General features: G+C 38.6%; 2 protein-coding genes across 3 annotated transcripts in view; one reads left to right on the top strand and one right to left on the bottom strand.

Annotated features, from left to right (window-relative positions):
* Positions 1-26,636, bottom strand: part of ANKRD31 (ankyrin repeat domain 31) — a 66,521-nt gene extending 39,885 nt beyond the window's left edge. The window contains exons 1-12 of the mRNA XM_068666615.1: positions 26,507-26,636; positions 25,716-25,771; positions 24,111-24,190; positions 20,717-20,763; positions 20,012-20,106; positions 18,943-18,983; positions 12,715-13,383; positions 9,906-10,042; positions 9,314-9,444; positions 6,512-6,682; positions 3,683-3,825; positions 229-373 (exon numbers count right to left, since the gene is read on the bottom strand). Of these exons, the coding sequence (XP_068522716.1) occupies positions 229-373; positions 3,683-3,825; positions 6,512-6,682; positions 9,314-9,444; positions 9,906-10,042; positions 12,715-13,383; positions 18,943-18,983; positions 20,012-20,106; positions 20,717-20,763; positions 24,111-24,190; positions 25,716-25,771; positions 26,507-26,604 (1,813 nt within the window). The 5' untranslated portion in view covers positions 26,605-26,636. The remainder of the gene's footprint in view (positions 1-228; positions 374-3,682; positions 3,826-6,511; positions 6,683-9,313; positions 9,445-9,905; positions 10,043-12,714; positions 13,384-18,942; positions 18,984-20,011; positions 20,107-20,716; positions 20,764-24,110; positions 24,191-25,715; positions 25,772-26,506) is intronic.
* Positions 1-27,687, top strand: part of HMGCR (3-hydroxy-3-methylglutaryl-CoA reductase) — a 282,132-nt gene that overhangs the window by 236,555 nt on the left and 17,890 nt on the right. The gene's annotated exons all lie outside the window — the stretch shown is intronic.

The raw sequence follows: 27,687 nt of genomic DNA, 5'->3' as shown, positions 1-27,687 counted from the left end.
GTCAGCTGTCGTGGGTCTGTCCCCTCCCAGCTCCTGCTGCACCCCCAGCCTGCCCGCTGGCAGGACAGAGCGAGAAGCTGAAACATCCTTGGCTTGGTGTAAGCACTGCTCTGCAACAATTAAACCATCAGCATGTTACCAACACTCTTCTCATCCTAAATGCCACAGCACCATTCCAGCTACTAGGAGGAAAATTAACTCTATCCTAAATGAAACCAGGATACCCACCTGATACTGAATTTCCTCTCGATTTTAGTAGATAGCTTTTAAGCAGTCTCTTCATAGATCGGTCAGAAGCTTCTTCTAATGCACATCTCCCCCCCTCATTTTTTAATAAGGGATCAGCTCCATACCAAAGTAATAATGCTGCCACCTAGAAAAGCAAGGCTTTTTCTGAGATTGTTTCTCTTCTGGCAATATTTTTCATACTCCTTCCTTATACATGTTTCTCTCTGGTGAACTTGAGAACATGAGCAACTAAAAATAAATCTAAAGCTTACAATAAATAGTCCTTCCCTCTACTAGTTAATATATCTTAAGTATTTTCCTAGACGCATAATTATTCTAAAATCTTGCTTTTATGCTTAAAAATTGTTTCCAGCGATTAACCTGATGCCACTAAGCCAAGGCCTCCCAAAACACAAGGTAGGATTCATCACTCCCTAAGCCCTTAACTGGTGGAAAATAACAAGCAATTTTAGGATATGAGTCAGTTTACCTGCTTAAGACATCTACTTTGGAAGAAAATACGGTGTACTATAAGTGTGTACTTTATTGAGACTCTTGTGCCTGCAGAGGGAATTGGCAGCTATTTCAGATGTATAAAATACATCAGGTCAAAGGAAACCCATTCAGACGGTCTTACTGATATTTCAGCTTCTTTACAAAATGCAAAGCCTGATTGTGTTGTTGTTCACGAAACGATCACTTTGGCAAAATGTTCCACCTAGCTTTAAAGAACACTTTTTTAAAACATGGAAAATTTACAATCTGATGATTTCTTTTCTGTGGCTAATGCTGCAGTCTTATTCCAGCACTAGTGTGTTTTTACTTGTACCTTTGCCTTTCTCTCTGTTCCACCTCTATTATCATCTATTATCCCTCACCCATGCATTTAAAGTCCCTCATTCCTTCTAAGCAGATTGCTACTGACAGAATTGCTAGCAAAGTTTGCTCAATTCATACATTCTTCTAACAACAAAGCAAATGAAAAAAAAAGTATTCAATTCACAGCAAAAACCCTCTTGGCCTTCACAAGTTGTCCCAAATCTATGAACTCTTTCATACAGGAATGTTGAGAACTTCTTCCTTAACGAGGTTTTGAGCTGCACATCACACGTGTATGCTCTCCTCCTTAATTTTACTATGAGAAAGTCTTAAAGTCTTCCATATGCTTACCATTTTTGTGAAATGAGAAATTAATTTTGCAATATTGCAGGTGGGGAAAGGAATGAGGCAGTCAGATTATGTGTTTCCAATCTACAATAGTAACACAACGCAGAAAAAGCAGCTTTTAAAGAAGCATGTACAAATGCCATATTACCAAAGTAGCAAAAATTAAGCCTGCTGGACCACTACAGTGATGTAACTGTACTGAGCCCTGCTGTGCTGTACCATTCCCTGTGAATATGGCAGCTCAGATAACTCGTAACTCAGCTTTGTGTTGATTGATGTTGATGCTGTGGTGGTTTTACCCACCTGGGCAGCCAAACTCCACCACAACCACTCTCTCACTCCCACTCCTCAAAGGGAAAGGAGAATAAAATAGAAAAGGCTAAAGGACAGAGACAAGGACAGGGAGCTCACTCACCAATTTTCGTCACAGGCAAAACAGACTCAGAATAGGGAGAATAATATAATTTATGACCTATCACTGGCAGGCCAGAGCAGTGAAGAAAATAAAAGCAAAATACAACCACCTTCCCCCCATCTACCTTCTACCCCCATTTACCTTCTGCCTTCTACCTCCTCCCACCAAGTAACACAAGGGAATGGGGAATGGGGGCTGCAGTCAGTCCCTTGAGGCTTCGTCTCCACCGCTCCTTCCTTTGCCCCTGCTCCAACATGGGGTCCCTCCCACGGGCTGCAGCGTGGAGATCTGCTCCATGTGGGACCCATGGGCTGCAGGGGGACAGCCTGCTCCACCAGGGGCCTCTCCACAGCCCACAGGGGAACTGCTGCTGCCTGCCTGCAGCACCTCCTGCCCTCCTGCTGCACTCACCTGGGGGCTGCAGGGCTGCTGCTCACTCCTCTCTCCCAGCTGCTGAAGTGCAGCATTTTTTTTTTCCCCTTTCTTTAATCTGCTCTCCCAGAGGCCCAGCCAGCATTGCTCCTGGCTTGGCTCTGGCCAGCAGCGAGTCCCTTTTGGAGCCGTCTGGAGCTGGCTCTGATCTGACACGGGGCAGCTGCTGGGCTCTGCTCACAGAGGCCACCCCTGTTATAAAAACCTTGCCATGTAAGCCCAGTGCAGAAGTGTCCCAAGTGACCTAGCAGAGACCAGTGTTTTTACAACACTGTTCAAGTTGCTGATCCTTAAATATTACCTGTGGAGATGCAGAGTCCTTCATGCCCGACCATGGACACGGTAGCTTAGGTACTTTCAATGATCTCAGAAATATTTCATGAACCCCCAAGAGTCTGCAATCTCTTGACTGCAGGTAGAAACCAAGCCTGGGGCTTGGTCTCAGAAAAAAATGTTATCCAAAAGCCCTCTCTTCATCCAGAGGTACTTGGGGAGGAACAGGTTAAGTCTTATATTGATTGGGAAACTGAAAGAGAGTAAATGCTTAGGGACAAATCTTACTATATCGTATAAAAGTTCTTTAAAAAAAAACATGGAAATTAATAAATGTTAGGCAGCAAATGTGCACTTCTAAAGGAAGAAGCAGGCAGCAGGTAAAAGCAACATGCAGAACTACAACAGGAACTTGGGCCACCCTAAGAACAGACACATGCAGGTGGAGGCAACCACTACCAGACTGAAAGAGGATCTAGAACTCAGACACAGACCATGAAACCATACAATTTACCATCATCATTCACACTAATTCACACACTAATTCACACTGAATATTCAGTTGCCTTTCTGTTTAAAATACATCTAAATTAACATATACATCTAATTAAATCTAAAATACAAAGGCATGTATTCATGACTGTCTACGGTATGCATTTTTACCCAAAAAATGTCTGTGTATACTTGTATCTGCACATCTGCACACCATACATTCACGTTTACTAAAACATGGAAAAAAAAAACAAAAAACAAAAAACCAACACATTAACACTCCAAAAGAGTGCTCAGGTCATAAAATGACTCTGCGAAGTGATTATAAAGTATAAGTAGCATTAAACAGCAGGAACCTATTCCTCAGCACTTCAGCCATTGTTCCAAACAGTTATAAAAAACAACTCATTATGCTATTGGATAAATCTTGTAAAACAATGTTACACAATAACAACAACAAAAAAATCTAAAAAATAATAAATAAATAAATAAATAAAATAAATCTTGTGAATGCAACTGTTTGAACAGAAATTAGACAGAAAAGACTTATTCACTCCTGAATTAATACATAATCTGAAAGGACAAACCCACATGTAGTAAGACTACGTAACTTTCTGGATTAACAACAATAATTTCTATTCCCAAACTACAATTTACATTAAAATCGGAATATACCTCATAATGGCCTTCCTTAACTGCATCTTGCAACGGTGTTATTTGTTTGCTTCCTCTAGCATTAACATCAGCTCCTGCTTTCAAAAGCTCATTTGCTATCCTATAACAGCCTTGTACACTTGCTTCATGCAGTGCAGTCCAGCCTATGAAAAAAGAAATCCTGACAACTGAAAATTGTGTTTCGCATTTGTGTAATTTATAAAAAAACAGGTCAATGTTAGATTTTCTACGTGATAAATATTCCAAAAGGACATATTGACAAGTTGAAAACTGATGCATTTTACAGTAAATTGTATAAAGAAATATTTATTAAAATATCAAAAGTGTTGTGAGCTCTCAGTCTTTTGTTGAAATCTGCACTCACTGATGAACCATATGCTGCTGTAACAATGTTAGGTTTAGATATGATAGTTCTTTTGAAACTTCTTTTGAGAAAAAAAAAAAAAAAGAAAGAAAAATTATTCCACCTTAGTTATTTCTCCATGAAGGCAATGTATACGCTATTTTAAGAACAAGTTAATTTTCTAGGATTTCTTTTTATTTTTATGGCCATGATAAAGAGGGCTGGTGAGAAAGAGGAGACAAAATAAAAACCTGGAGTTATGTATAAGGCCACATCTTAGAAATATATATTTGCAAATTGAAATAGTAAGGCAACATCTCCAAAAAAGTTTTTTAACACTATCCAAGAATGGTTCAAATTCAAGTTTCTAAAGAAAGCACTACAAAATCCTTACTGAAGTTCCACATCCATTCCTAGCTGTATGGAGTAAGCCACGGTATTAGCTTCATGGTCCATGGAACAATTATACCCCATGAAGGAGGTGTTGAGGAAAAACAAAAGGTAGAACACAAGTCTTTGGACTGGGATTAGCATAGCTTCACGTCAGCTCCTTAAACATTTATTATATTTTTCTTTGTACAGTGAGAAAAGAGAAAAAGCAGAGGATCTTCCAATTACTGTCTCCCACCTCTCAAACCAGCGTTCCCTACAGAAGACCATTTTGATGGACAGCCTTACTCTTCAACTATCTTCCATTACTAGAAGGTTGTCTGAGCTTCATTTTCATACTAAATTGTTTATTAAGACTGTTCTGGTCTCATTAAGTGAAATTATCTTAATTTAATTGGAAAGGTAAAACTCTTGAGGCTCTCTTTTACACTACCCAACCCAGAACAATGTATACTTGCACAGAATTGGCTTTATTATGTACACAGGATATTGCACTGGGTTGCCTAAAAACTTTGTGCTATTAGGCTTTGTTCCCAAGTGCTCAAAACTCAGCTAAATTCTACATCGCCTCATGCTGACAGTGCTTCAAGATGAATTTTTCTTTAACAATATAATAGAGCACCTATAGCTCATTAAGAAACTCTGGTAACTCTGGAGATAAAGCTTGAAATCTGTTAAGGAAAAGAGAAAGAAGGACACTTAAGTGAAGGCACCTATTTCCCCATCTGTATCTTTTATCTGATATACTAATAGTCCCCTGAAAAACTGCACCTGGAATGTGTTTAATAGACAATCATTACAGTTCAGCAACTTGTTTCTCCACAGACTATAGAGAAGCACAAGCTTCATTGCAAATACTCTTCTGCTCCCTAAGGGGACTGTGAACCAAGGCTCAAACTGAGAGCACAGACAGTGTCTCTCCCTCCCATGCTTTCCATATCCCTCATACTGATGTCTGGAAAATAAAAGGTGAAAAAAAATCAACCTCAGGTATTCAGTAAAGTTCTGAAGCAGAGTAATGAAGCAGAGGAGGAATGAAAAAGATGAGGTTAAGATATGTATAATTACTGGTGGAGGGTTTTAAAGGAAAACACAGGGCACAGGGCCAGAATATAATCATTAGAACAGTGATTTTCCAGAGTGAGATGAAAGTGGATTTTAAAATGGCACGGGTCTGGCAATTCCTCTCTGTTTACACCTCCCTCACTGTAAAAGAAAGGAGCAGGGCCAGGTCAGCTTCCCATCTTTTCAAGGAGTTCAGACAAAGCACATTTTGTGCAGTTGTGCTCCTCTCACATCAAAAGACGGATGCCAGAGTCTGGGGGATTAGGAAACTGTGGCCTGGCAAAATGTGCAGAGGCTGAAAAAGGAAGCAGCAATGAGACCAAAAACTGGAACCACTGTACTTTAGTATACTTGCTCACACAGATTGCAGTTGACAACATCCTATCAATGCTCCTCTGTTGTCAGTTGCTGGCTTTGAAACCCACCAACAAAATACTTTCTCATCTAGCTCTCGCAGAAGTTAATGTACAGGTCACTCTGTGAGTTCAAATGCCAGGGTCCTCTGCTGTGGAAATACAAAATCTGCTCCTGACTCAATTTATCTGGCAATATGTTCCTGAAGACAAAATGTCTAGCTTACTTTTGGTCTGTTACATGCCTGAATTATGCAACAGTCTTTAACTGCAGGACAACGTATTTTTGTTCCCACATCACAATTTGGAAATCTTAGCCCCTGTACAAGATGGACACACTCTAAGAATTAACAGAAAATCTCTGAAGCACATTAAGTTGATTATTTACTTAAGGGACTGTATTGTGATGAGAACACACAGATCTTTGAATTAAGGTTAAGTAAACATAATTGTAGCTTTGCCTAAGTTTTTGATTGCTTACTTTTTCAGCAAAATTTTCTAATATACTTTTATATGTATGAACTTTCTCAAAAAGAGTTAACAAGCTAAACTAATAAAAATTCAATAATCTACTGACCAGTCACAAAACCACAATTTCTTTCACTGCACAAACTCATAATATTAGTTATAGATAGACACTTATTTGGAAAATAGTACTCTAATATAATTGTAACTTACCAGCATAATCCTGAGCATTTACATTTGCACCAGATTTTATTATGTTACGTACAAGGTCTGTATCTTCTTCAACAACAGCTCTATGAAGTAAGGTCTCACCAAAAATATTCCTCCTATTTATTCTTGAAAGTGATATGGGGCAACAAGGATTTACAAAATAGGATTCTAGTCCTGAAAAAAAAATAATTTAAAAGATCTGTTTACAGAAAAATATATTTCCTCTCTTACCTTGGCTTCAGATTGCATTAGAATTAGTGGATAAGCCTTCTGGAGAGAGAAAATGTTCATTTGATCTAGCAGAAATAAATATATCAAAAGAGACATTACCAAGTAAATAACAATCACACTCAATAAAAGAGGCCATAGTGAATTCCATAACAAATCTCCCAACTTAAGTTCACCACACAGGAAAATAACTTTGCAAAAAGGTACTAAGTTTAGCCTTTTGTTTTTCAATTACATTTTTTCAAAATGCATTGTTTCCCACCAGTTGATAAAACTGCTATACTAGGCTACAACCCATTACATGATAAGCAGATTTCAATAGCTAATCAAGCAACTCAGTAAATTCTTTCTTCTTAACGGCCATATTCATCAGTAGATTTTGTACTCATTTACGCTTTAAAACCTCTCCTTTACGAGCAAGGAGCATTTACACCAGGATAGGGAATGAAATTAGCTCTTTCGTATTTCCCTATTACTTCACAACCAGCTCAGCTATTTGTCAGTGAGGAAAACAGTTGGACCAAAACCCTCATTAGCTATCCATTATCTCTGCTTGGGAGTCAGAATACTAAACGTAAAAAGCACAAACCATCATTATTTTTTTGTTTATTATTTTACAAAGGAAATGCTGTCTCGCATAATGCACCCATTATGCTCTTCAGTTTGGACAAAATGATTTCCAATATATAGATGAGCTGTCCTGCACTTTACCAGCAGCACAATCCCATTACCTCCTCTCATTGCATGGTGTCTGCTGCCTCTTCTGAAAAACAGGGAGGAAAGAAAGAAAAGAGTAAGACAAGAAGATGGCCTGCAGGAAACTCAAATGGCTCAGACCATTAGTTGATCTACTAATGGAAAATCTTAGGTTTGCAGGGAGTGCATGCGATATCCACTGCTCCTCCTCAGTCTGTGGCAGATGTGTCCCTAAAATTCCACCTGTGTGGCCCTTTTGCTGGTCCTAAAACTCCAGCTGAGTGTCACGAATAGAAATTTTAAGCAACACCTTTAAAGACATTGTTCCCTTAGAGCTGTAACATATGGAGCCTGATGACTCCACTGCTTTGTGCATCCTGGCATACTGTAAGCCCCAGTCTAAATTACTCCCGACCTTTTTAAGTGTTCAACTCTGCACAGATTTTTAGAATCCAGTAGCTAGAGACTTACCCAGCACCTTCCTTCAACTGAGCACATGAGAAGTCTTTCTCTTCTACCTGTCCAGCCTTGCAAGACCTTAATCATTTTATAGCTTAATCAAAGTTATTTCAAATCAGCCAAGAATTTCAGAAGGGGTTACACCATACAAATATTCATTGAACACGGTGCAATTTTTTTATACTTAATCCAATTTAATTAGGTGTTACTTCAAGAGGACCTATTTCCTGCCACTGGTACTCTACCTTCCCTACCACCTTCCTCGTGTCAGACCATGCATACAACAAGTGATGCTTGCTGACCCAAAATGAAACTTTACTGGTGCTGTTTTTTCAGTGAACTACCAGGTTAAGATGACTCACAGGCTCCTGATGGCTAGGTTTGATGCAAAAGGGAAGTAAACTTGTTAGATGGATTAACATGAAGCTACCTCTATAGGCAGTGCAACGCTTTCTGCAGAAATTATGCGAAAAACAACAGCCTGTTTTTTAAGTAGAAACTACTAAGTCATGAAATAGATGAGCAGTTAGTCATGCAACTTTAAATCTCACAAAAATAGTACTTCCACTGGGAATACTGAAACCCTGTAAGAGAGAAGGATTATTAATTGCTGGTAGAATTATTCTTGTTTTGTAAGATAACGTAGCTGTTATAGTTCAAATACTTCTGAACCTTTAAATCTGTTTAAATGTTTGTAACTGCACAGATAAAAACAGATTGAGCAGGCTTTAAGAAAAACAAACTTTTAATACCCCAGTCTTACAGGCTGGCTCTGGGGTAAGCATGTGAATGTGGAAACTGTATTCTCCTACACATTTTCTCTATGAGCCAAAGAATTTCTTTGCGTTCACCTTCAAAAGATGAAAAATAGCAATCTTTCTCTCTGACAAAGAATACTGCAAGGAAGAATACTTCAAAGAGTGCTCAGTGAATGTGATAGCGAAGGCCTATAATCCTATATATAAACAGACAGAAAAACAGCAGCAGGCATTTAAAATAAAATAAACTGCTTTGTATCGGTCAGTTCTTGGGGATGCCATTGCCCTCAGAGTAATGTTGCACCCTGAATACTAGATAACAGAATTATGATCAACATTCTCACTCTGTAATAAAACATTTTTCTTCTGCTTTTTAGAATATACAATAAATGTTTCATTCCATGATTAAAAATGCATCCTGGAAAAATTCTCATGATTCCTAATGAGCTTGTGTTTACAAGTCAACTGTTAGGTTGCTCATACACAGATTCAAACAAGGAAGGGGAATTATTAATAATTTGAATTATTAAAATAAATGTTTATGCCAACTTTTAAAACAAATTCATGCCACAATATATTGTAAAGGCTATGAATTATATTTGATTTAGTATAGTTTTTCAAATAAAAAAATAACCTGTCTGATAAGTATGAGAGAATATCTTACTCATTTTATCTTTGATTCTTTTGCTTCTCCTTATCTCCTCAGCATTTTTATCCTCATTGGGAGTTATTTCTTGGTACACGTTGGTTTCTAGATCTTCCTTGCCTTTAGAAGCAGGTTTCTGAATTTTACTGACAAGAGATTTGTTTAGAATCAAAACAAGTATTTTCTTTCCTATATTAATTGGTATTTGTGATAGACCTAAGAAGGTTAACATATTTGATTTTAAAATGAAGTTTCTAATAGCATGCTAGGATATATGCTAGCTTAGGCAGTACTGAATAAATGGTAAATCAGTAAAGAAACCGACTTCCAGATCTTTAAATAGAAGGAAAACCTTTATTTTTGGATCACCTAAAATCACTAATGTGAGGAATGAGCAGTCTGTATGAATTACATTTGTTAGATTAATAAAAAGAAAAATTTGAGAATACTGCACATGACTTCGTCATACCTAAAATCCTTGGGTTTGTTTCTTGTTGTATTGTGATTGTGAGACATACTCTGCTGTGTCTCTTCCAGTGTGTGGTGATGACAGGAAATACTATCTCTGCACTTTATTGAGGAGGACTCTTCTAGCTGCATTGTTCTCCCTGATGCTGTTTTATTGGTTTCTGCACATACAACAGCCTCCACTGAATGCAAACTTCCCTCCTCATTTTGTTTTTCATTAGAGATGGCACTCCAATAATCTGAAATTGCTTCTTTCCCTTTCTGCTGATCACCCTCAAGCTGTGACAAAAAAAATAAAATAAAATAAAAATATTACAAGCAACTGGTAAGCATGCAATTAAAACGAGGGCTGTATAATATAAGAACTCAAAAAACACTTTGTTATAAATGATATATGTGCTCACAGACAACAGAGTTTCTTAAGTGAGAAACTGGAATTCTAGATTCTAGAGACGTTACGTTTTCATAGGAGAGGCACTCCTAAAGTAGAATGCCACACCACGTAGTGGGAGAGCCAGCCATGGCAAGTATGATACTCAGAATCACAACTTAGGTAGTAAATCTAGCCTGGCCGACAGGGAACAAAATTATTGTTATCTGTAAGTTGTTTAGCTGGATGTGTGAAACAACTTAGCAGATTCATTTCAGTTTCCTATGGACACAAGCTCCTGTCATGAAAATATGTGACATTTACGATGTCTTAAGCTAACCCTTCTTATTCCACTCTTGCACAAGTCTGGAAGAGTGCACAAGATTTGGAACCATGTTTCACCTGAGGCTCAGTAACTACCACCTGAGAAGCTGTTTCTGAAGACACACCATCCCTAAGCTACAGCCACCACATAAGAGAATCACTTCATTTACCTTCAGCCTTCTAAAAAACAGGCATCTAAATGACACCAAACATCCCAGTTCCCCTACCACAGATGAAGAGGAACAGCAGCTTTCAGAGTGATTCACCTCATCCTAAGATGTGCAATGGGGAACTTAAATTACTGCTTAACGCCAGAGGCTTTTCTCTAACAGTCAGTGAGAAAAATTCCATCCTAATTACATGTCATCACATGGAAGTTCATTTGAGTTACTTGAGTTTATTCACAAATTTAGTCAAGTGAGTATGACGTGCTGTTGAGGCATCACTCAAGTTGCTGAAACGGCTTGAGTACTCATTAGCTTATTACACACTTGACTAATGCTGAAAGCTCCTAGGGCACACCCTCAGCACACATGCATATGAATTCTTTCACAGCAATGTGGGAGAACTTGATACTCCTTTCCAGGGACACAGGTGGAAATGGAAGAGTCACTGATCTTTTTAGAATTTATATATTCAGCAGAAAGGCTGATGAGGAGTCGAATCCCATACCTAGATCCGGTCCCCTCAGACCAAGACATGATGCATTGTAACACAGCATTTGGGTGAAAACAAATATTTCAGTTTACAAAATTGAATCAATGCAGTACTTTCTATTGCATTACATCTGCAATGAGAAAAGGGTTTGAGAAAGAGAAGAAAACATTTCAAAGAAAATAAAAGTCACTTGCTCTATAAGGGACTATATATTACAGCAAATGAGCTATCTACCATGCCGATTACATCTACAGGGCTGTACAGGCTCTCCTCTTTTGAGTCCTTGTTTCACCACAAGAAAGATCCTCTGAATAAACAAGGATGAGAAACGACCAAGGAGAACAATATACTGCCAGAAAGCAACAGTTACTAAAACAGATATCCTAGATTTCTTTGTCATCAAATTGTCTGCCTACCTTCTACTTTCAAAAACAGCAGATGGAGACATACAAAATAATAATAATAAAATTGATTATTATTTTTAAATAGATTATAGATCCACATCCCCAAAGAACCCTGCTCCACAGCCTTAACTGTAATATTGAGTAAAACTATATACATGTATTCAGCTTCACAGAGCTGTGCTACAAATTTCAGAAACCACCACTATGTAAGTTGCTGAGATTATTACTTGAGAGACCTTTCAGCACCTTTAAATTAGCATTTTATTGCACCTTGTTATATTCAGTTAATATTACCAACAATAGATTGAAACAACTGGCAGGTTTGGGATGCTTTATGCCGTTCTGTGGAAGCACAGTGGCTACACAACCACCTAAAGTATCTAGTTATACACGGTTTATTGTTGATTTTCAGCTCCAGATTATTCCAAGACAACACAGAGAACCTGATTCCAGATTTACAAGGGATGTCTACTGTACTCCACAGCATAAACCTACTTCCCCTATGTGTCCTCTTTCCTTTACTATAACCTAAATAGGAAGACACTACAGTATCGCTTTCCCTTCATATCCCCCTCTACATTTCTGCCTTTGTGTTATTGAATTCTAAATGCAATTCTAAATGTACATGTAAAAAATCCCTGAATGCAAGGGTTTCCCTGCCAGTCTGGGGGAAAGACACAGCTATAATTTCTTTTTGTAATACTTGCAAAGTATTTGTATGCTACAGTGGCGGGGGACATGAAAGCAGAAAACAGCGTACTCTAGTATGGGAAAAGCACAACAACAACACAGGGTAAGGTAGAAATCTAGCGTTAAAATTGGCTAGTATATGCCAGTGGGTTACAGTGGAATAACCGAAGTTTGGAACTTTCCTTGGAAACTATGTCAGACAAAGAAGATACGCATTGGTACCAGGAGTTTTTGAAACTTCCATGCTGACTCTAGATTTCCACATCAGCCACTGACTTCACTTGATTTTCCCATCCCAGCAAGTTCAGCCTGTTTCATAACATGGATATATCAAAACAGAAACAAACTAAAATAATACTGTAAAACGAAAATAATATATTAGGCATTTAAATTACTGATGCCAGTTTATTCCCTGTTAAGATTGCATCTCCTAGTAATTTGACTATTATAGAAAATATTTTCTGATAAACATAACTTTTCAAATACTGATTAAATTACGTATGTACTTGCTCATTTGTTGTCCTCTGCAAGTTAGATCCTGTTAAGGCTTTTATTTCTTCCATGTGAATCGTAGGAAGCTGAGGCTCCGACAGGTTTGTTATTTGTGTACAGTCATCATCTTGCTGGGGAGTACTGGGTTCCGAATTTAACTGCTCTTCCTCAGCGGTAAGCTGTCTCTTGTTTGGTGCTATAGGACTGTCAGACTGTATTACAGACCCTGACAAGGAATTCAGAGCTGTCACAAGCTCTACTGGAAGGGCATCACTGTTCTCATCTGCTGATATATCACTGGAAAAGACATGACCCTGGTAGTCTAATATGTCATGCAATTTGTTTATCATTTTAGGACTCTCGGAATCACTGAGAGGTTTCAACAAATCACTGACTTCAAGTTCAGCAGTCTCTATGCTCTGTTCAGGGAGTGCTAGTGGTTCCGTGAAAACATTTCCCAGCGTTGCCAATGATAGATCTGTATCATTATTACAGGATTGTTCTTTTACACTGTTATCTGTGTCAATCACGGTCATGCAGGTTCTCTGGCAATCTTCTAAAGCATGTGAAAATAAATCTTGTGGTGTCTGTTCCTTTGAAACTGCTATTACCTCCTCCAGAAAGGCATCTGGATGCAGGCTTGTTTCTGGAGAGAGACCTTCATAACTTGTTTTCTGTGAAATCTACGCATTAAAAAGAAAAAAAAAAAAAAAAAGAAAAAAAGAAAAAAAGAAAAAAATTACAAAAGGGAACAGAACAACTCTTTCTAAAATGTATGTAATCAACATTTATTTTAGAAGTCATCAGTATCCATGTTTTGTTTACGATTTTTGAATACACTCTAAGACCTGTAAGCCTACCCTAAGAATTCATACGCTTTCTTAGTAAGGGCTAGAGTGAAGCCTCAGTTTCAAAAGCAGAGCAGCTATTATATTCCCTAGCAGTAAAAATCAGAATGAGAGACTAAATCTGTTATGAAGTCAAGGATTTTATGTCATTGCCAATGACCTGAAGATGTTAAAAGGTCTTAAAAGAAAGGCATTAAAAATTTCTGTCACGCAGAAATAATGAAAGTGGACATACAGCATAAAAAGCATACTCAGTTAAACACTACGTACTGTAAGTTTTGATTAGATGTTTCTGTGGATCCCAAGGTATGGAGCATTTGTGCCTCACAAACTTTAGGTCAAAATCTCAGGAGTATCTCTGGAGGCTGCACATTTGAGTTTCTACACTGGCAAAGATCCACAAACTACAACTGTTTTTGTAAAAGAAATACTGCTGTTGTTTCTCTAATTACTTGCAGTTGCTTTCAACCCATGCACCCATTTTTATACCAAATAATAGGTTTTTCATTTTTTTTCCTTTTCCTGCTTCAAATGCTTCTGCAAGCCTAAAACATGTATTTCCATATGATGTCTGCATGTAATTGTGGTGTTGCTTAATAATAGCAGATCTTAAGATAATTTCTTTCAATATATTTTTAGACTCTTGCTGCCAGCAAGTGGCAATACTCTGCAGTGCAAGAATTCTGTAACACTGCTGGTAACATATTTTTGTAATTTTTTTGATAAATTATGTTACCAGCTATGTTAAAGGTTCTTCCACACATAATAAAACAGAAAGGGCAGAAAATTGACTCTGTTGACACACGTTCAGTTTGTAACCCATTATAAACGTACATGTATGATCCCTTGTTGAATTTTTTTTCCCATCTGCTGTTTCCTACATTGTGCAGCTAGTGGTTCCTTTTTTAGTACTGCCTATGTTTTACTTTCCTGCACTGAGTTACAGTCTATTTTTAGACCACTTCTCCAATTTTTCAAACTTCAAACAACTAGGGAGAAGAAAACACTGGCATAACCTTCCGTACTTACAGAACTATGGTATAAATGGCAGGTATGTATATTATTTATTTTCTACCAAAAAGGTTCGATGTACCAGATGAAGGGTAGGTGAAACTGACATTTATGTTAATGAAGAAGGAGCAGTCAGGCATAAGTGGCTAATTTGCCAAGACCCTGAACACCCAAATGCCAGCTGAAATCCAACACTTAAATGTGACTGGTATTCAGAAAACCTCCACCTACCTATAAAGCCTATATTTCTCCAGCACTTGTTTCTGTTAGTACATGCCAGTGGGTTATCCTGTGCAACTACAAGTAACCAAAATCTGCAGAATGTAAGCCCAAACTTTCCCTCTCCAAACAAAATCCTTAGCTGCCACTTACCCATAAAGACACTTAAAGCCCCAGTGCCTAAGTATGAATACACAAAAGTTTCACTCAAGGGAAGAGCAAAACTCATCCTCAGTCTGTAGCTCAGCAGTAAAATATCAGCATTGTGGTTAATGCAGGTTCAGGTCCATCTTCTACCAGATGAGCTATGTTTCAAACAATTCATTTCATGAAGGGGTTCCTATAAAAGAATACCAACAAGTAAAGGTATCTCATTGGCATTAACTTGCTTATTTCGGAGTGAGGAAGAGGGCTGAATACCAGCCATCTCATGGTATCTGTGAATGTCTTCCACTGAACATATCCAGGGTACTTAGAAAGCCTTGGTTCAAATCCCACTACCCTCATGTCTCAATTACTTCTGGTACAAATCCAAATCGTGGTGCTCCTTAATCCAGGCACAAATCCTCTTGACCTTACAGCATTAACCCAGAATCTCGTCACCCCATCTCACCCAGGAAGCACACGCTGGGTAAGAGCTGAGCATTCAAATCCACATTCAAATCCAGCCTCAGCTGATTCAGAACCTCGCACAGGAGGAAGCAGAAGGACACTAAAATCAAAGTCTCATCTAAGAAACCTTGACTGCAGATACAGAAACTGTAGGTTAAAAGCCTCAAAGCCAGACTTAGACAAGCCTTGTATGTCTAACTGCGTGAACTGTACGAACAAGCCTGTATGAGACACGATACTTCCAGCAGATGGCAGTGCATTTAAATCGCTTTTGTGAATCGAGATACAAGGATTTTTCTACACCCTTGAGGACAATTAAAAAGTTGTTGATAAACTGGTGGCTATTTGGCGCTACGGATCGTGTCTTGGAAATGTTACAAAAGATAGAAATGGGCTGAATAGTGCAGAAGTGTAAGTTATAATGGTGCAGCAGACACATGAAGGGGACTCCTATTTCTGCTAGCCCTGTGTCAAGCAACAGCAGAGAAATTCATTCCTTCAAAACACACACATAAGAGAGAATCACTATAAAAGAGTTAAGGCTTCAGAAGGATCAACACTCCCAGCTTTTGGGAGAGTGCTCAGCTGAACACAACTGCAATACATGTGTATACCAGGACATGAGAGGTACACAAAGAGAGTCAGAGAGTGGTTGAGGTTGGAAGGGAAGCCCTTGCAATCACCTAATCCAACTTCACTGCGCAAGCAGTGCTGGCTGCAGCACTTTGCCCAGCACCACATCCAGTCAGGTTTCGAGTACCTCCACTTATACAGATTCCACAACCTCTCTCAGCAACCTGTTCCACTTTGTGGCCACCTTTACAGTAAAAAAGTGTCTTCTTGTGTTCAGATGGAATATCTTTGGTTTTCATTTGTGTGCATCGCCTCTTGAGCTAACAGTGCTGAACTACAGAGACAGAGAAATACAGACTACTGACAGGTCTGGCTCAGTCATCTTCACTCCTATCAGTTGTTTACACACGTTGATAAGATTCCCCTATTCTTTCTCTTCTCCAGGCTGAGGAGTCCCCACTCTCTCAGCCTGTCCTCATGTGAAAGATGCTCCAGTCCTTTATCATCTCTGTGGCTTCATCAGTGCTGAACAGAGGGGAAGGACCCTCTGGCAGACCTACTGGCAACTCTTCCTAGTGCAGCCCAGGATATTGGTCTCCTTTGCCACAAGTGTGCATTGCTAGACCGTGGTCAGCTTATTGTCCACAGGACCCTGAGGTCCTTCACTGCAGAGCTGTTTTTCAGCCAGTTGGTCCCCAGTACGTCCTGGTGGATGCGGTTATAGCTCTGCAGATAAAGGACTTTGTGATTTCCCTTGCTGAACTTCATGAGATTCCTCTCTGACAAGCTTGTCCATGTCCCTCCTATTGGCAACACAGCTGTCCAACGTGTCAGTCACTCCTCCTAGCACAGTCTGTGAGCTTTCTGAGAGTTCATGCTGTTCCATTGTCCAGGTCATTCATGAAGACTTTGAACAGTACTGGCCACACTACTGACAGGCAAACTAGAACACAAATCAAGGCTGCTATTTTATCAAAATCAAGAAAACACAGTAAGACTCAATTTATGGTGTCATGATTTCTAGAGATCGCGTTAATTATTGACTTTCTCTTGTATTTCCAGGACTACATAAAAAAGACAACATGCCCAATGACTCACTGCTGGTTGTCAAGGTGTCCGTCCTGCCCTATCTTCAAATCAGCACACAGAAGCTGTGATGGTCGTAGGTTCCTCTCACAATAGGTTTTCCTGCAGCTCTCAGATCTTGGCAGTGTCACCATGAGCCAATATGGAAAGAATTCACCATCAGTTGTATATTTTTCATGAAGAAATTCTGATACTGGTATCTTGCTGTAAGCTAATGGCAGTTTTCCTAAGAAGCTGCAGATGGCAGCAAGCATTCCATGCATGCATGAAGATCCTCTTGTTTCTCTACAACCAGTGCAGCTGATGTTGCCAGAGCTGCAGAAATTATCATGATGGTCCATGACACTGCAATAGGAGCTGGTAAAAGCAGTTATTTTTTCCTGCAGAAACTAATTTCCCTGAGTTTCCTTGTCCAGCATCCACAGGCCTGAGAGCCGTGAGCCAGTAAGGAGAGAATTGAGACTAAAAATCAAAAAGCACAAAGATGACACTGTGCCTCACAAGGGCAATAGTGGGAGATAATCATGCGGAGGTGGCAGACCAGATACAAGTAAAATCATGGCTGTAGACAACAGCATAAAGACATTTAAAACAAAGGCCAAGAAACTCTTTATGAAATGCTGCCAGCACTCCCTCTGCTGGATGGAGATAAATATGCTCAAGTTACAGCTTGGACTTAAATCACCACAAAAAAAAACAAAAACAACAACATGACAGGACTGTGCTGGAAGGAAAAGGAGGAGAGGAGGGGTAACAAAGGCACATTTGACCACTGGATGTTTAAGTCAGTGGTTGCAGACTCAACTCTTGTTCTAGATCCTTGTGGGCTGGATGTTTCACTAATATGTAGCTGAAATTTTTGTTAGTTTATTAAAGATGGGGGGTATTTCCTCTTCCCTCCAAGGTTTTCTTTGTTTTATGGGAAAAAACAGTGCCTACAAGCATGTAATTTTAAAAATAATCAGTGTTGCATGTGAGTTACATTCATAACATTTAGGTTGCATTAAGCTTATATAAATTAGTCTTGCTGCAATCCCAGACTTATGTTTGCTGGAAGCTATGCATTTCCACTTATCTAATCTTCAGTAGAGCTGGCTTGAAAAGGTAGCCTGGCTAAAACAATAAAGCCAGATTAAAAAAAAAAAAAAAGATGAACGATGTCTGAAAGTTGTTCCCCAAACCTCGCTTCATGATGGGGGTCAAACAAGTATTAGTGCTGGCAAAGAAGCAGCAAAAACATGTTACAAGGAAAATATGCAGCACCTTGCAACACCCAATTAGATGGGCTTACACCAGAGTGGAATCATCCCTGATTCAAAATCTCTGAGAAGGCAGCTCACAAATGGTGGAAAAGGTAGCTCCAAAGCTGTTCCTTCATTTCTACATGATCAGCAGTGAAATCTGTAATTCATGAGCAGCTTTGGGATTAGCAAGGACATAAAGAGACTGGTAGTGCTTATTTCAGCACTATAAACGTGAATGAATCTCTGCTCCCAAACAGGACAGTTACAGATACTTTGTTCCTCCACAGAGACCTTCCTAATGCCTTTTCCATAACTTTCATTGGTGGGGAACAGGTTTTAAGCTACTAGAAGTCTTCACCACTTCAGTTTAAGCCACAGCCTTATAGACTCCGTGTCATGACAATTTTGCCATGCTTCACTGTTACTGCTTATGCCCTGTAAGCTTATTAGCTGTAGTTCCTACCCAAAAAGCAGATAACTGAATAAAGCCTAGGTTAGTGCTCAAGACCATGTGCTCAGTGTTGGTTTCTATAGGTATGTGCCTGCTTTTAAAAATGAAAGAACCTGGTATTTTTCAGTAAAGTATTTTCCAATGGTAATTCAATTAGATGAAATTTTCTATATATTAAGTTGTAGAAATAACACTAACCTTTCCTTCTGAATCTCTCTGAAATCCAATCACTGTCATATCTAAATTTAGGAGAGTAAACAAATATTTCAGTTGTACTACCACTGAATTTCACCTCTGGAAGTTTCCATAATTTCTAATAAAATGAGCCTATACCTTCTAATTAAGTCTCAAACATTCTTACAAATTACTATGTTCATATTTCCTATCAATAAGTTTTCTAGTTAGACCCCTTGTTATATTCCAATTATGTTCCAGTGGTACTCTGTCACTTTTCTTAACTGTGATTTAGAGCCCTGTGTTTCCAAAGACTACCAGCAGCTGAAATTGCCACCCATTCCAGAGGATGAGACATCCTCCCCGCCCTCTGTAATTACAATGCAATTAGACAATACAAGTGATACAGCACAAAAAAAATACCGCCTCTGAAAGGGGCTGGTCCCACATCCCTTCCTCACATCACTCTGTTTTGATATTCGTAGAACTCCCTGGGAAGATGACCTTACACTCAGTTTAGTGAAAATTAATTACAAATAAAGTGAATGGGTTCTGGTTAGCAAAAATTTGCTGAGGAGGAGCAACAAAACAGATGGGGCAGTACTGTGTTACTGGGAGCACACAGAAAAAAAAAATACAGATGAAGTAGCAGCAGAAAGATGCGAAACAGATCTGGGGAAGGAGTGGTAGCATTTTTAAGTCTGCTTTCTTAGAGATGTTTTTATTCTTGGAAGCACTAATAAGAAACACGTAGGAACCCTCTGTGTCTGTTACTCACATCCATGCTTATCTGACACATCAATATGGCACTTGACAACCATGTGACCTGTAACTTTTGCCAAAAAATTCCATAACAATAAAGTAATTTTAAGCTGGAAATATACCACTGGCTTAGGATTTTTTTTTTATTTTTTTATTTTTTCAAACAGTCCTAATAGAATACTAACAGGCAACTATGAAAACTAAGCAACAGTTGAAAAAGGTCACACACATTCAGACTCTAAATCAATCTATATGGATACTCATCTTCAGCTTTTTAAATGATTTTGCTATACCTAGAGCAACTTGCAGTTTCATACAGTGTACAACATACCTAAAGAATTATTTTGCTGTCCCTCTGCTGCAGAATTTAGTGAGAAAGCAGGCTTAGAAATATTTTCAGTAAGCAATGGATAGTTTATCCAGCCCCTAGAATTATATAATAAATTAAAAAGTCCTATTCAGAAAGAATTGTCTCAGCTTAAGAAAATTTCCACAGTAAATTAATTTATGCAGTTTTGTATTTATAATTATTTACAGAAACAATTTAAGTTATTTCAGAGGCATACAAGGGCATGCAGTAAATAAGACTTCCAGATCTCCTGAGTTGAGCTACCTCTGGTTGTACACTCATCCTCTAAATTTAAAAGGCCCCTTCCAATTTTTTATTACTTATTTCTGTACTTCTGTTATAAATCCACCCTTCTGTTACAAATCCACCCTCTACTGAAATTCTTCCATAATTTCTAAGACCAAAAGGTCCAATATTTTTTTTAATTACATTTTTTTCTATTTGTCTAACTGCTGATATCTTAATATCATTAAAGGCAATGCCATCAATACAGACAAATATGTGTACAATTTGATCAATACGGGACACAGGATTACCTCTGACATGAATATACCCTTCACTAAACAAATAAGAAAACTGCTTCGCAGTAAGACATTGGGAATGAAATAACATACAAATTGAGGTATATGGGAATGGTCTAGTTAGAGTGTGCCTGACTGGAATTCCTGTGTGATGTACTATACTCACTGCAGGAGAGACTGAGACTCGTCAGGTGCATATTTCTCTTGAGGTATCTGGACAACAACAACAGAAAAGTGTTTTAGCAACTTAGTAAACAAAGTTTACTTCATTATTAACTTTCTCAGCATTGCTATATGCTTATCTTCTTCCTTCTGTAATTGAATTTTTGGATCAGGTCTTTACATACCTTACTAATACAATAAAAAAGCCACTTCTCTTTAATCTTTTTTTTTTTTTTTTGGGTTATTTAAAGAAATGTTAAAACACAAATCAAGATTATAAATGAAATGATCATGCAGGAGGAAAACACACCTATGCAGTTACAAGATGACTACTTTGAACTTTGGCTGTTTCATACATCAGAAGATTAAACTACAAGATATTTATATTTGAACTCCCAATTTTAACCTTTGTTTTTTGGAACAATTCCTTGTTCTAATTAAACAAGCTGTTTCAGATATTGTGGAGTTTATTATTCAGCTCTGAATACCCCTGGAAAAGGAAGAATTAAGGAACTTCTCAGATGACAAGACCTGCACATCAACAAGCTCTAAATGGCACAAGAAGTCAGGGCCACTGCACAAAAACACAGGAAAGATCGTGTAGGTAAGAAAAAAGCTGAAGTCAGAGCAGGGGGCAAATTCAAGTTCTTCAGTAAAAGGATCTTGGATCCTTTCTGTGCCTCTGACTGCACTCTGAGGAGAGAAAAATCTCAAGTTTTGAAAATGAAGGTGTTATGCAAAGTCCAAGGAAACTTAGGGAAGATGAAGACAAGCAAATGAATTGGAGAAGAGTTCTAGATGAGGTTAAGATTGAGTATTACTGGCTGCAATTTCAAGCAAATCATTGGCATGTAGTTGAGAACATTCACAGGACTATGAAAACTCTGGGAAACAACATCTTTGTGTGGACACAAAACGATGACTTACTCAGCCTGCACTAGGTACTAGTTACCCAATAATCACAACCTTTTTAGCAAAGAGCTGAAAAGTAAGAGGTTGTAATCACCCAGCAGGAATGACTACTGAAAGGTTCCAAAGAACAGAACAGATCTTTTAGAAACAGCTTATGCAATAATTACTGACTGATCTAGTTCCAAAACATGGCAATGGCGTAGCTGGCAGAAAGCTATTGACTTTGCTAAATATATCCTTAGTACAAATCAGCCTGGATATTTACACTGAACATTATCCAGAGACCAAGTGAGGTCTGGAGGACAGCAGCATGACTAGTAAACCTCTGCTTGGGTAACATTGCTCAGGAAGTGACTTAAAGCTCAGTGAACTACCTCTGTATCTCAGATGAAGGAGTTACGTAATCTGCTAAAATATTAGATTCTACGCAAAGTCAGTCTATCCCTCATAGCAACAGTCTTGTTGAGAGGTTTTCTCAAATCATGAAAGTTACACACACGGTATTTGTGGCCACAGACCACATGTACTGGGAACACTGGGAACAGCCTTCTGTCCTGCTGTATTGCTTTTGGTAAGGAAATTCCTGCAAAACTCAACTGATTCTTCCCATATGAGCTTTCACTTATATGGTCATTTGAAGGGATTCTGGAGGTGTTTAAAAGACTGAAGTTTAGAAGATTTAAGTGCCACCTAATAATTTTACATGCACTTCACTAAACTGGAAAAGAAAAAAAAAAAAGCCCAACAAAGGTGAATCATGGGGCCTGCATGAACAACCTATAGAATAGGGTTTTAATAGGTAACGGAAATGACTTGTCTGGCTGAAAGGACCTGAAGGCTACAAAATCTCTGGTGGTAGAAAAATCTTAAGGACAGTCTCTTACATGGCAGAATCAAAGACAGGACTCCACATCCAAAGCTGTTGCCAACCCACCTCAAGTACACAACAAGCCAAGGCTCTTCAGAACAACAGGAACAGGCGCTGCATTTCCTGCAGAAACTCACGTCACTGCCCCACACAACCCTCTGGCCGCACAACCCTCACAGCACATCACATCAAGATGTGGTATTCACATAAACCATTTCCAAGGATGCAGCTAAAGGAAAGGCTTTGTGTAATCACATTCCATGTTGGCTCTTGGAGTGGCTGAAAAGCTGCACTGTTGCAGTCTACACATGCAAGTAGTAAGGATGAAAGCCAAATACAGTGGGTCACTGCCTTCAGTAACCATTTAAACTTGAAACTGACACCATGCTGTGGATGATCAAGCTGCCAGTGGCGTGCTATATGGATCTCACTAAAAAAATAATAATAATAAAAAAAGTGAGAATTAACCCAATTATTTGCTAACGTATTTGACAATTCTTTGGTTTTCTGACTCTTTGTTTTGGGGAAAAACGGTTTGTCTGTCTTAGACTTGGAAGAATCCCTTATTGGGATTGCTGACTGGCTGCTCTGTTGACAGCCACAAAGCCAAAGACATAATTCAGGCAGCGTATGGTCAGATCAGCTCCCAGAGGAGCGAAGTAATAAGCAAGTGGGCACACTTCTCCTTCCCTCTGTCCTTGAATAAACCTCAGTCAAAACAACTCCAGCAGTAAAACAAATTTAGGGAGAGAATCCTTTAAAATAACATCTTTTCAATTTAGTTCAGTGTTTCCTTTGCTGACAGCCAACCAAATTTATTTGCTATACTGTAGCCCTCTATTAATAACATTCACTTCAGTAGAAGGAGTGTCTTTTCAGTATAGCCATTGCAATTTAGGGAACAGTTTAATTTTTTTTAAATCTCCACTTGTACTGGATACAATATATACTATATATATATATATATATATATATATATATATATATACTATTTTTGAACCACAATAGTATAAGTAGCATGATAGTCACAGGCTTAAAAAGAATTTCTGTTAAAGAATAGGAACCTGTTTCTATTCACATGAAGATGCCATATAAGGGTGGAAAGCTGATTGCTCAACAGAACAGAATTTAATAAGCTGGCTATGGACTGTGCCAAATACATTAAAAACTAGGCTAATTGGTAGATTAGGGAACCCAGAATTACACACAGATTAGAATAATTGCCCAATCACCACATAAACAGAGATTTTATTCTGCTTTTCAGATTATTATCTCGTTCTTTTATAAAGAAACAATTGTCCCAGTGTTGGATCACAGCTCGGTTATGAGTAACCAAGGGTGTATTCTGGTCAACCTAGATAGTTACCTTTCACACCTGAAGGGAACATACTAAAAGGTTCAAATCTGAAAGGCTGTAAACTCATAAAATACTAAGGAAGAGACTTTGATATGTTCCTGGAGAAAATGTGCTACACATGTGACAACTTTTTTCCCATAAAATACATTTCAGCTGCAGGCCACCAATCTGTTTTGCACAAGAAGAATGGCAGCTCGGTTATTTTATTAATTATTAATAGCTAGATATGTGTAGAAGGAGATGTATCATTTCTGTACATACTGGATTTACCTGTTTTACTTTTAGTCCATACATATGATCGTGAGCTATATGCATAAAAGCGATTTCTGGAGAGCAAACTCCTAGGAAAAAAAAAAAAAGTACAGTGGCAAAATGCAGTAATAAAAGGCAGTTTTGTTGTCTTATGGTTCCATAAATCTCTACATGTATCAAAATCTCTAATATGCAATAGACTTGAATGGTTTCTCAGTTTATCTAACTAAATTTTTTAAGCTACAGCCTAGGAGAGATGAATAAAACTGAGTAAAAATATGTACACTTCCAGATACAATGCTTTTCAAGATGACTACACAGGAGAACTCTGGAGAAATAAATAAATAAATAGAGAAACAAAAGGGAAACCCCCAGGGCTGGAGCCTTAGGCTACAAAACCACAACACTGACATGAAGAAAATACTCTTGAAATTAGTGTTTATGATATGCATCTAATCACCAAATTGCTACCGGACAAGCATGCACAAATATATGAATAATGAAATAATAACTCTAAGTATAACGCTAATATAAAGTACCACAGGGAAAATGCTGAAAATATTTTAAGGTGTCACATTCATAGAAACAGAAAAAGAAACCCCAACCCTCAGGTAAATACCCCCTCCTACCACAAACCGAAGAGCAAGTCAAAAGAACACACTTTAAGCCACCGTTTACCAACCAAGAACGTTTCCAAGTTCTTATTTCTGTGGATAACCATAGGTAAGGTCAAAAGGATAAGTTCAAATGCGTCTCTCCTCAGACAAAACTACCTAGCAACTTCAAAAGGCTTAGCATCAGGCGATGGCAGCAATAGGAAAAAATTTCACAGATTTCAATGGACTGTAGATAAAATGTACACTAACTCAGACTAGTTTGATTTAAAAAAAAAAATGTAGTTTTGAATCCAATCAGGTTTTCAAATTGGCAAAAAAAAATGAACGAAAAGATTCCTGAAGAATATCTTATGTCACTTAAGAGTAGGCAGTCTGTATATTGCCAGAGTAAAACATTAAGGAAAATAAATGAATTGTGTTAAAAAGCCAAGGACATTACAGTAGAATTGTTATGTAAATACCAGATACTTGTTCATGTAACCTCTTTCAACAGAGTTCTTGAAGGAGATTTTAAGGTTTTAATTGAATGTGCACACATTTAACATAGTTAATAATGCACTTAGAATAATGCACTTAAGTATTTGAAGAGAATGGATCTATTTAACAAATGTAAAACTTTTTCCACTAGTATATGCTACTGTAGTTTCACATGAGTTTATGGGGATTTATACATGTATATTCCATTCATTTCCTTCTGTTCAAATACAATGCACATAAATGTACCTAAATGTAAAGGATATTCTTCATGCACTTCCTAAGCAAAGCATTCTCACTTATAGCATGTAGAAAGAATGGTAAAATTAAGAGCAAAATGATTTTTCAACATGTGATTTACTTAATTATTTTGGTAAACTACCAGTTAAAAACATGGATTTAGTTAGCGATAACTTGTGTTTCAAAAGAATGCAACATTTAAATTTCAGCATTATGGACTCTGGCAACATCCACAGAAGGAGTTCACTGAAAAAACTCAGACTGAGGAAAGAATATGTCCTACCTTCATTCTTTTTCATTTCTGCTGTTAAATCCATGTCCTTATCAAAAACAAATAACCTTTACGAAGAGAAGAGAAGAGAAGAGAAGAGAAGAGAAGAGAAGAGAAGAGAAGAGAAGAGAAGAGAAGAGAAGAGAAGAGAAGAGAAGAGAAGAGAAGAGAAGAGAAGAGAAGAGAAGAGAAGAGAAGAGATCAAACATTTGGACAACCTTCTTTCCATCCCCATAAGCTCAATGAGCAGTTTAGGCAAACCTTATTAGCTTACTTTGTGAGGATGTTGCAAACCTAGATGAGTACCATCTAACAAAAATACCAGTTGCGAAGCACTCCCAAACCACGATGCTATATACGCATTATACTGTTGCTCTGCATTTTAAGCCTTAGGTAGGGAACTGCATCACTTCCACGTATTACCAGCCAATATTGAGATTCAAAATAAGTACAAATAAAAAGCGCAGATGCTTGGCAGTTTCAGCTCTTTGCAACACTTTAAAGAATACAGAAAAAAATAATAATGGAAGAACGGCATTAAAACTGCAGAGCACCAACGCGAGCAACAATCTTATTTGATGGCGCTTCATTTTTATTTTCTCTGAAGCAGGATGCTGGGAATGCTTTCACCTCACTGACTAAAAAGCTAAAACCACACATTCGTGAAAACCCGTGGAGGTGTTTGTTTGTGTGAGACATGTTTTAGACGCTTTGCCCTACGGGACGTCGGCCGGGGTTTGGGCGCTGCTCGCCTCAGGGCGGCGCGGGCTCCCCCAGCACCCCTGCGCCACGCCCGCCTGAACCTCCTCCTGCGGAACTCCTCGTCCTCCACATCGCTCTCCGTCACCGAGCCCTCCACCACCGTCTCGTCGCTGTCGCTGCTCCACATCAGCTCCCCCATGGCGCCGCCGCCTCCCCGCTCCCCTCCTCTCTCTCTCCGTCTCCTCCGGGCTCCCCGCGATCGCGCCCCGCCCCGCTCCCCCCCCCCCTTCCCCCCAGCGGTCTCCTCAGGGGTGGCGGCCATCTTGTGGGGAGCGGGGCCGGGCATTCGAGATGCGGAATTATTAGTAAAGATAGTGAAATGTTGTGGGTTTTGCAGTATTTGCGGCTGGTAACCCTGGTGATCACCTTTAAAATGGGAGCGTTTTCGTCACGCAGGCCTGTGCTGCCTCAGCCTTGCCTTCCATGGCCACAGCAGCTGGGCCAGCGCTATTGCCATGGTCACGGACAGGGTCAAGCTGGTCTGTGGGCCAGGGAGAGCTGCAGATACAAAAATCAAAAATCGAAATAAAAAATATACGGCAGGAAACCTTATTCCATATATATATATATATATATATATATATACAAACCCTATAAATTCCAAATCATAGTTCTGACTCATGCCCACACTGGGCTTGATGATAAAATTAAGCATTCAGATTAATTTCTAAATTAGATTCCATCACAGACTATTCAAATAAGCAAAAACAAAACCACAAAAAAAATGCTGCAGAAAAAGCATAGAAAACAGAGAAAGATAATAAAGGCTATCTTGAATTACATAACGATTATACATAATTGCTGCAAGTGTGTACAAATTGCTGTTTTGGTTTGACTTAGTCATATCCACATGCAATTATAGCAATTGCAGTTGCACATTACCAAATTACTCCAGAAAGCTTGGTGGTAATGTTTTACTTTTCTGTGAATAAAGGTGAGATGCTCAAGAAAATGCACATTAAGAAAGAAGTGAGCTGGGGACAGGGATATGCAGCAGCAAGTTGTCCTGATCTCTGCGTATCATGTTGAGAATCCAAAGCGTAGAATGTGTTAAAAGACTGAGCTGGCGTGAATAATTTCCCCACTCATAACAGCTGCTTTGGGTGGAGTTTTCAGGAAACCTTTCATCAGCGTATCTTTTATATATATATATTTTTAATTTCAGAATTACGTCAATGCTTTGCCGCACAGTAACTGACATATGGTGTGCCTCGAAATATTT

This window comes from Anas acuta, chromosome Z (genome assembly GCF_963932015.1).
Source record: "Anas acuta chromosome Z, bAnaAcu1.1, whole genome shotgun sequence".
Classification (NCBI taxonomy): Eukaryota; Metazoa; Chordata; class Aves; order Anseriformes; family Anatidae; genus Anas; species Anas acuta.
Note: the sequence above shows the minus strand (reverse complement) of the source record. Positions and strands in the feature narration are given on the sequence as shown.